General features: G+C 30.2%; 1 protein-coding gene across 1 annotated transcript in view; it reads left to right on the top strand.

Moving 5' to 3' along the window:
* The first annotated feature begins 2,879 nt into the window (after positions 1-2,879).
* LOC114131024 (retinal homeobox protein Rx1) overlaps positions 2,880-11,156 on the top strand; it is a 45,763-nt gene continuing 37,486 nt past the window's right edge. Inside the window, exon 1 of the mRNA XM_027996149.2 lies at positions 2,880-3,589. Coding sequence (XP_027851950.1) covers positions 3,328-3,589 — 262 coding nt within the window. The 5' untranslated portion in view covers positions 2,880-3,327. The remainder of the gene's footprint in view (positions 3,590-11,156) is intronic.

The following is an 11,156-nucleotide window of genomic DNA, read 5'->3' as shown; positions in this document are numbered from 1 at the left end:
GAATATATAATATGTTAGTTTGTTTACAATCTTAAGATTTAAAAAAAATAATAATAAATAATAAAAATAAGTTATTAAGTTAGAAACATTAAAGTTATACTCAATTATATTTAACTTTCATTCTGTAATATTCTAAAATTCTATTTCAATTTGAAAATTGTTTTATTGCGTGGTCAATAATGTTTCATTTATAAGTTATAAGTATAGGTATGCTTAATGAATATAATGATAGTAATTTTAATATTTAACCTTTACCACTAGAATCAAACACTGCGTCACCCTAACTTCAAAATAATAAATAATCTTAGCTGTATATTTAAAAATTATTCTATAATTAAAAAAAATAAAAAATAAAAAATAAAAAAAAAATACAGTGCACAAAAAAAAACGTTTAAAACGTTGATATTAATATGAATGTAATAATAATATGATTTTTTTTCGCAAATTTTTTTTTTCTTTTCTCGTTGATATTTCGTGTCACCTCTAAGCTGGGTCCATGTCACCTAAGGGTGACATTTCACCCCGGTTGAGAACTACTGCTTTATATAATATAATAGAATAGATATAACATCAATACAAATAATATTATATGATTATAGCTATAATTGAACATAAAATATTGATTAATACACATCTTAATATTAACAAAATTATAATAGTTAAATTTCATAATATGTAAATCAGAAATCTACAATATGTATGGTTATTATATTATTCCTAATGGATAAAATTATGTTTGTATTTTATCATTCATATTATATCAGTTATTAACATTTTTTTTATCAAATGTACCTATATAAAATATACATTTAAATTTTAATGGATTCGTACATTTTATCTTCAAATAAAAAATATTGATAACAGGAATGGGGAGTTTATGGTGTAATCAGATAAATCATGTCATAATTAATTTGATAATTATAAATTTTAATAAAACACATAGTACATTTTAATGAACTTAATTGATATTCAATTACAAGTACCTATATTTTATTATAATTTATATTATACATATGTATATATACCTATATATACATAAATGTGCAGGTTGCAAACGATTTGTATTAAATATATTTCAAATTATACATTTTAATAATCACATGTATAATAACAATGATATAGAAACTTTCATAATATAATATATGTAAAAAAAATTTAATTTTTATTTGTTTTATTTTATTTCTTAAAATGTCCATAAGCCTTTCATAAGTTAATTACTTTAACCGATCAGATAAAATGTATGGTGTGAGGCTCTGCAGCAGTTCGTTATACGGACGTAAACGTTCTGTTTCGTGGTTAGAATATAATTTGTATATAGGTTCCTATGCAATTTAAGAGTATTTTGTATGTTTTTATGTAGTATATTGTGTAATAATAATATATATATGTATATATATATATATATATATATATATTATATATATATAATGACATGTGTTTCTTATATAGATACTTTGCAATGGGTATAGGCCGTAAGTAGCTGCCTATAATAACCGCCAAAAAGCCATCGAAAACATTCAGCAGCTCGTATTATTGCATTCGATAATCCCTTCGAGTGACAACCTATTCAATGTACATACATTTTAAAGTATAAATAGAATTCAAAAAACTTGTCTTGTAAGTATATACTTGAACAAAACCCTGGCCAAATATGAAGTACCTATAGGGGTGTGTATTATATTTTGTCGAGAATTCGTTACGTTGTTTTGGTTTGGGCCAATTATAATTTTCACCGGGCATTGCAGGCGTAATAATATAAAGCACGTGAAATCTCGACATGACGTGAATAATTATGTATATTATTGGTACTCGGTACACACTACGAACACATACAGGACACATCACATAGGACGAAAAGGGATTATAAACGGTGTTTTCGTTAAGCCGAATTATTATGTTAGTACATAAAACATCCACTCTCGCGGTCTAGTGGCAGAATCGACCAGTGGCGTTCGAGTATATCGTTCCCTGTAGACGTATTAACGTTTACGAGCTTTATATTATTATTATTAGAGGAACCACGAAGCAAAAAATAGAAGCACTTGAAATATTCTTTATACCTATTCAAACGATTCGGCGAGAAACGTTTTTATTGTTGGCCGCGATGCCTTCTTCTTCGGTTTATCATATTATATCGCATTCCCTAGTTATTACTACATAAATACTAAATATATATATTATAGATAGATAGAGAGAAAGAGAGAGAGAGAAAACATAACTGAAATGCAATAACAATAATATAATAGCTAGTAATATGCGTCTTGGGTTATATACCATAATATTATGCCCCTGCCTGCGCAAGTCGGGTGCAGCAGCCTCATGACCGAGGATTTGGGTGTGAACGACTGTATATATACTCGGCCGGAGCGATTCTGCAGCTTCGAATATTTCATTATTATTATTATGCATACACACACACACACCGTCCGTCGCCATACACTCACAGTGCCCTGTCGCGTGTGTGTGTGAGGCCAAACAATAACATCTCATTTAAACATTACACGCTAGTAAATAAATAAGAGGGACGCCTCGTCGTCGTCGTCATCATCGTCTCTCTCTCTCTTGCCGTTACCACACCACCTCCCCGTCAGCGGTGGGGCCCTCGGGGGCATTTAGGGTTTTGAAAAGAACATTTATCGAATTATACCCGGAGACCCGTCGACGGTGCAACGATAGTTGGGTGTGACGCACGGGTGGTTGGGGTGGAGCGCGCACAAGTGGCCCGTTTATGCGAAAGCCGCGCGGCGGTTCGGGGAGGTGTTGGCGGCGGCGGAGGGGCTAACGACTCCGGGCGGGAGGGGCGCCGGGTGCCCCGCCATTGGTCCGCGGTGGCCGCGCCTCCCACCCCGGCGGCGTAAAGCGCGTCGGGTCTAGCGCGACCGGCACACCGCCACCGAACAGTCGTGGGACTCCGGTTCTTGTCGTCTCGTCGTCTGCACGGTTACTGCACCAGCTCCGCCCGCGAGCACAATCTGCGCCGCAGTGCCGCACACATGAACCGGGTGACTACGCGACACAACCACACGATATTAACGATCATAATATAATAAACAAATTATATTCTCCGCTCTACGCGTTAAAAATATTACCGTTATTATCTGCGTGAGTGGGTTTCACGATCACCTGCTACCGACACGTATAGGTCGATATCGGTTTTTTTTCTTTTTTTTCTTCCGTCCGTCAACATTTGCCGAACACTGTCGTCCAAAAAACGAATACGTATCGACATCGCAATTATATATATCGAGTAATTATTACAATAATACTATATAATCTCACGTCTGTTACGCCGCTCCGTCGTTACAAATACACGTCGTCGGCGTCGACATGGAGACGGACAGCAACAGCGACGGCGAAATGATGCCGACCCCTGCGCAGATGCCACCCTACAGCAGGGCCAACATCGAGTTGCTGATCAGGAGACACCAGGCCGCTGTCACGGCACTCGGACTGGCGTTCAACGGCCCGCCACACCATCACAGGCCGATGATGGCGAACGTGGCCACGTCTGTGCCAGCGCCCAAACACCACACCATTGACGCCATACTCGGACTCAAGCGCAATAATCACAAAGACCAAGAGTCCGGAGGCAAGTACACACGTCATGTTTTCTATAATAATATACATAATATATACTCATCTATTATGCATGTGATAAAATAAAGCGCGAACGTTATATAATATTATTTAAAAAAAAAAATAGATATATGTACATTAAAATTATAATATATACTTGTTTTGAGGCTATATTTATACGTATATAATTTCGTTAATTTGTTTAAATTGTAGACAAGTACCATATAAATTCTGATAATACCTAATATAAATAGAAAATATCTTGTATCTATAAATATCTATATAATATTTCGATACAACAATCTATGTAGCCATATAGCCACAGATTATAATTGGTTTATTTACTTATTTATACTTGTTATATAATATTTATATACTTGGATATATGGATGCACAATATTACAATACACGGTTAACAGATATTCAATCCAATCCATAAGGAATGTCAATCTAAAATTATTAGTAAAATTTATTTTTCCCTATAAAGTTTAAAGTTAAGGCAAAAATATGGTTTATAATTCAATAAATTTTTCATCTAATCCATATGCAGCCTAAAATACTTAATTTAAAAATTTATCTGCGGGTTTTAATTACCATTGTTTCAACAAAAGAAATTTTATTGATAGGGTTTTTTTCATTTTAACTATTATTCTTAATTACCTAATAATTTTTTTTAAATATAAAATGTTTAACTTAAAAAGCACCTGATTAAATATAACGCCAAGACTTAACCTAAAAATTATTAAATCTAAAAAGTACAAATCATTATACTTATAAACAATGGATTTTGTTATTAATATCATTCATCAAAAATCATAACAGGCAATATTGGGAGACATGAATACCGATTAATCCGTAACGTTAAGTGAATAGAAATATAATAATTTGGAAAATGTTGTAATTTTTGAATACAATGAACCGATGCATTTACACCCCCTACATGGAGCAGCAATCAAAACGAAAAATATTATCCAACGAAAAACAGTAGTTAAAGAAGCTCCTAACTCGAAATCAAGTGAAATATTTCGAGATGTGGAACATGAAAAAGTTCTTGAAATTATACCAGATAGAAATGCAATCAAATGAATGATAAATTTACAACAAAATAGAGCGAGACATATTATACCACATAATTTATTTGAAGTAGAAATTCACCATCATTACAACATTAAACTATTTCTTATAAGTTATAATATATGATAATGGGAATAATGGCTCTGACAGATTAATAATATTTTCAACAGTAGAAAATATTTGATTAATGGTTTCAAGTGACATAATTTTCTTCGATAGATCTTTTAAAACTGAACCAAAAGAGTTCATATAATTATTAGTTATATACCTATTATATACACACAATTTATATAAATAATGTATTTCCTCTAGTTTATACAATATGCATAGACTGTTAATAAAAATAGACAAATCTGTATAGTATAAATTATCGAAAACTTAAACATTTTACTGAATTGTATATAATTTGACAATTGACATAAAATCCTCAATTTGTTGTGTTCAATTTTAAATCATAAAACATAAATGTATTAATAACAAATATAGGTACATTTAAAGAGTTCTATATGAAGGGTATTTTTTTCATTTTGGACAATTTTTATGGCGTCAGTTAGTGAACCGTAGTTCGTAGATTGAGAGGAGTATTTGAATTGTATATCAGCTAATTATAGAACTAATATCTTTATCATTTATACTATGAAATGACTAGCAAGACATTATCAACGACTTAATGAATAACTTGAATAAAAGCGTTGTTGACTTTTCTGCTTACATTTAACCTATGTATAGTGTATACCCGTAAACAACCACCGCGTGAGAGGAGACTTTAGCTGTCCTTCTTTAATTCCCTCCAGAAATGTGACATGTACCTATATGAACTTGTATATTAAAATCAAAGACAGAGGACCAACAATTAATTTCGTGGAAGATTTCCATTCAAAACTGGGAAATGGGAAATGTCCTACCTATTAACTTATCGTTCTAATATTTGGAAGTTTTTATTAAATATAAAATATACCTACTCAAGAAGAAAAGGAAAATAGTAAAATACTATTATCCAGAATATAGATAGGGGTGGTCATATACGTGTCCCTAGGACCTAAAAAATTAACTGCTTATATCAGTAATGAGTAGAAAATATAAAAACTAAGTAGGTATACATATATGGTCATTACAAAGAACAAAATGAAATCACTGTATACATGTATTATGTATATATATTTGTATATTGTTTCATAGATAATTGAATATCATTTAAGACTATAGGCGATGATAGAAATAATGATGTACCTAATAAACTAAATGTACAATAAATTTATGGTTCTTATATATATTTGATTTTTAATGTATAATAGGACTAATATTCTTGTAACCCAATATAGTACCTATATACATTACATTATGTATAAGTATATACGTATCCACCTTCATATATATAAATATATATTTTATTATATATATATATATATATATATAATATATATTATTTATTTATTATGTATGCATACCAGAAAGCCCTTAAAGGCCAATAAGCTTATTGAATAACTACATAGTATAAGTATAGTTTATCTAAAAATCACAAAAAAATAAACTACATAAATTATTTATTAGGATAAAGATAAACAATAGTATAGTAATAGTAGGTATCTGGTATATTTATAGTACTTAGAGTTTTTTTTTAATGTATATTTAAAACGAGAACGATGGATCTACATTGGCTATAGACGCCATCAGACTACGTAAGGGCTCAATGGGCCCATTGAACATGGTGTATAGCTCGTTAAGTATATCGGAATGAAGAAAGTTAAATGTAAATAGGAGGAACGAGAATAGGGACTTTAAAGTTAAGGGGATTGGTGACGGCGGTTGCCTGTCTTTGTCTAACACACGCGCAACATAAGAATTCAGACGTGTTTTTTGTCCAACGTACCGATTGATACAGTAAAGTGATAAGAATTCTGAAAACAGATTTGAATTCGTCGTCAAGTCTACTTGAAAACGGCCAGTCCACATTTTTTAAATTAAAATATAACTTTTTAAATAATTGAAATATGACAATTTTTTAATTACTCGTTTGTAATATAATAATTTTAAGATTTTGGCAGATAATATCAAAAATGTGGACTGGCCGTTCTCAAGTAAACTTGACAACGAATTCAAATCTGTTTTCAGAATTCTTATCGCTTTACCGTATCAATCGGTACGTTGGACAAAAAAAAACGTCTGAATTCTTATGTTGCGCGTGTGTTAGACAAAGACAGGAAATCACCGTCACCAATCCCCTTAATTAGAGTTAAAAGCTTTAGGAGTCAATAAATCTATTAATAGATAAATCCAGTGAGAAATTTCAATTTTGCAATATATTTTTATATTTCTAACTATATACGTATTAAACGTATAGATGTATAATATTATACTATTTAGGTACCGAAGCTCGTGTGGGTGGTGTGGATATTAGATGTAGGTATTCATTATACATAATATTATGTCTATACGGTTATAATATACATCTGCAACAGCCGAGTCATAATTATATATTAAGTTCCTATTCTTAACCTAACTGTCTCGAGCTGCACGTGGGAAAAATCAGTCGCCGATGACGACGACGTAGTGGTAATTGTTTTGGTAAACCGCCGGTGGGGGAAATACGTTTTCAAGCCCATTTGTTTTTAATCACTTTTCTCATTCCATGCGGGTACTCCGCTATTCCCCGGCCACAGCGCTTGTTTTTGTTTCAATACTTTAAAAAGTTCAAATGCTGTATAAAATACGTGAAATGCTGTCCCAATTACCGCCGTTATTTCCCCTTTTTGTGAGCGCTATATAATATTATCGTACCTACGCAGTTGTTTTATTACTATATAAACATGTGCAATATATTTTATATATATTTATATATAATATAGTCAAACGAATTACAGTCCCGCCGTGCGCTGTCGCGCGAGCTGCTTAATTGAGACCGAATAACGCGCTCGCGGATATAATAAATATTATGTGTGTGTAAATATATATACATATACACCTACCTATGTACAATAACTTTATGTATAATATACACGTTTATGATGTGTATATATAAACTACAAAAATAAATTACTTTTGTCTCTCTCTCTCTCTCTCTCTCCTCTCTCTCTTTCTCTATCTATCTTTCTTACAAACTGTCTACGAAAGTTTCAAAGCCGATTTCGATAAACGCGCGTGCCACGGACCCATAATAAGGCAATTTCAATTTCGGAACGTTATGTCATATACTCTTGCGTATAATTCAGACGTGTTTTTTTCCCTCCGTTATTTATATGATAGATATTTACTAATTTGCTTAGACTATACGTGAAATACTGCATATTATTATTTTATTTAGGTAGACAAACTTGTGCGTCTATATAGATAATAATATTTTCGTGTCTGCCAGTAAATGCACTGCAACAACGATATCTGTCATCCCAGTGGAATTAATTAATCAATTAAACAGAACCAACATATACCTACATTGGTTGATGTGCGTCATTTTTTAAGTAATGCTTTGTACGAACCCATATTGGGTAGGTATATAATATATATAAATGGGATACCTATACTTACTCTATAAATGTGTATATTATAGGTTTATAACGTTTATATACATATATGTATATAGTAAAAAAATATAACAAATATAGGGAAAACGAAAGTGTGTGTGCGTGTGTGTGTCTGCACACGTTTGTATATTATTAAAGGGGAGAAAAAATACGAATATTTAGTACCTATATCACGTTTTATGTATATGTATATGTATATGTCTATGTGTAGCGAAAAGCCTAATTCGTGCGTTATCAACGCTGTTATCGGCTCGCGTGTCGTTTACTCATAATAATATTATAATTACAAACAATTAAATTGATTAAAACATAATATTTTAATCAGACGTCTTATCACCGCCGTTCCAATTATTAATTAAAATATCAAATGAATGCGCAATTTTTTTTCCAGTACCAGCTTACTCCTGCTATAGTGTACATAGAATGGTGTCTATGGTACGCGTACGCGTGATGTATATAATATATAATATATCATATAGGTGCACAATATTACATAATATACATATAATACTAACAGACTATGCAGTGTCTGTCCCCATGTGATGATTATCGTAAAAAGTGTCATTTTTAATATATTCTGTTTGACGTAATTGTTCCCATTATATTTATATACATATGACAATGCATACCCATATACGCATGGTAACCATAGTATGTAGGTAATAGTTTATACTTTATACGTGTGCGTAGGTGTATATGATAATTGATAATAATATATATTACAGACCAAGTAATTATTACAATAATGTTTCATGGTATAGTTTTTATATTATTAAAAAACAATATAATAAGAACAGATGACGGGAATACGAGATAATGAGATAAGTAAAACCTAACTAAATGTATTAATATGCGCACTAACACAGAATATACAAAAATAGACTTATAAGTCAAAGTATGAGATAATAATATTATGACAAGTCGGTTTTTAAACAGATAAATTTACGCTGTTTACAAAATGAGTACCTACCTATACATAATATAAATTGTTACCTCTATTATTTGTAGATAATAAATATAGACACAAAGTTTGCAATACTATAAAACAACTTTTAATCAATATTATGGAATGATTGATTGAATTATATATGTATTATAATTGAATGAATCTATAATGTCATATTTTCGATTTTAGTATCGTAAAATCTCACTCTAATGGATCGACTAATACAACATACGAGTATATTGTTGTTTAAAAACGAAAAATAGCACAGTATATTAATGTGTATTACACATTTCACAATATATACTATGTATATATTACAGTACAAAAATAATTATCGATAAGCCGAAATAAAGTTAAAAATGCATGCATATTATATATTACTCGGTTCCACAAAATATGCAGATGCCCCACTTAATTCTAGATTGTTTTTTATTAATCGTGGACTTTTTAGATAAGATAACATTTTATAAGAAATATTTGTAGACATATTCTCATTGTTGATGTTTTAAGTTACCTCTAAATACTCGTTACATTTTTTTTTAAACTAAATTTGAAATCCTTCCTATAAATATAAATATATACTAACAGAAACTTCCACTTATCTCTATCTCGAATCCTATAATTATCATCATTAAGGTTATGACAATAATTCCATAAAAATAATATATAATCAATAACATTATAAATTATAATTATTAGTGTCATACGATGTACCGCGTAAATTTATAATAACTTGAAAAGTTTGATAATAATATCAAACAGCTGTGCAAACCGTTGCCTTGGATTCATCGATCACTCATGAAGTCCTCAGTCGTGGGGTACATGTCAATGTTTTCGAGTAGAACCATATTATATATATATATATGCATTATATTATGCTTATAAAGTTATAATGCGTATTTTGTTCACGTACCTAATTATTATAGAATAATTAACTGGTATTCCGCACATCAAATAATACCATAGTCTATAATATTATTATAAGTTGTAAATCCTGTAAGGTAGGTAGGTAGGTAGAACGTTATAATGTAGTGTAAACATTAAGTTGCAAATTGATTTTTTCAAGTGTGAGTATGGGTGTGTACACCGAATTTGGTACATTGTGGTACATTTAACCCGTCATTATTGCGGTATTAAAATGACGGGGGTTAACCACAACTTCCAATCCCGTATATAGTTACTCGTAGATCGCAACTACTATGTTTGCATAAAACCTAAACTATAAGAATCTAAATATTGATTAAATACAATCGAATACTCAATATAGTTGTGCACAACATGAAGTCCGTCCACTTCTCAAAAAGCTGCCAATACAAATAAATTACTAATAGCAGTAATAACTATATGTTTGTATGAGTAATTTAAGTTCAAGTTATCTTACTAAATTAAAGTAGTAATTATAACTATGTTTAATTTATTAAATAATAATAAATCTCATTATTCTCATTATTATACGAATAACATTATTTTTCTTTTGTTCATTATTCTAAACACTTAAAATATGCTAAACTATATTATAGTATATATAAATGGAAATTATGGATTTAATGTTATTGTTATGCAGCTTATTTGAATAAACACAATCATCAATATAATTTATATCATATTATACAACTTGATTATAAATCTTCAATAATTTAAGAAAATACTAAGAAATGATAATTTATCAACCATATTTTGCTAGAAAACCTTAAGTTTATTATTTATGTCTGCTAGATTTACATTTTGCAATACTGAAAAATTATGAAACTAACTAACTAATAAACTAAGTATTCTCAAAAACTTAAATAATGTTATTATAATATTTAAATATTTGATATCTCAATCTCTTGAATTATATTTAGAAAATATTGATCAATATATTTTTTAGTTCATACAACTTCACTAGTATGTCTAATAGTATAATGGTATAATAGGTACCTTGCATGTTTAAATTCATATTTTAATTTTTAATGTTATTATTTTATACCTGTATATAATATTTGAATTAATTAAAATAATCCTTTGTTGCTTTATGGAATAATATTTAAAATATTTGGAAG

The sequence above is a fragment of the Aphis gossypii genome, chromosome 3 (genome assembly GCF_020184175.1).
Source record: "Aphis gossypii isolate Hap1 chromosome 3, ASM2018417v2, whole genome shotgun sequence".
NCBI lineage: Eukaryota > Metazoa > Arthropoda > Insecta > Hemiptera > Aphididae > Aphis > Aphis gossypii.
The sequence above is the reverse complement of the archived record's forward strand: the minus strand, read 5'-3'. Positions and strand labels throughout refer to the sequence as shown.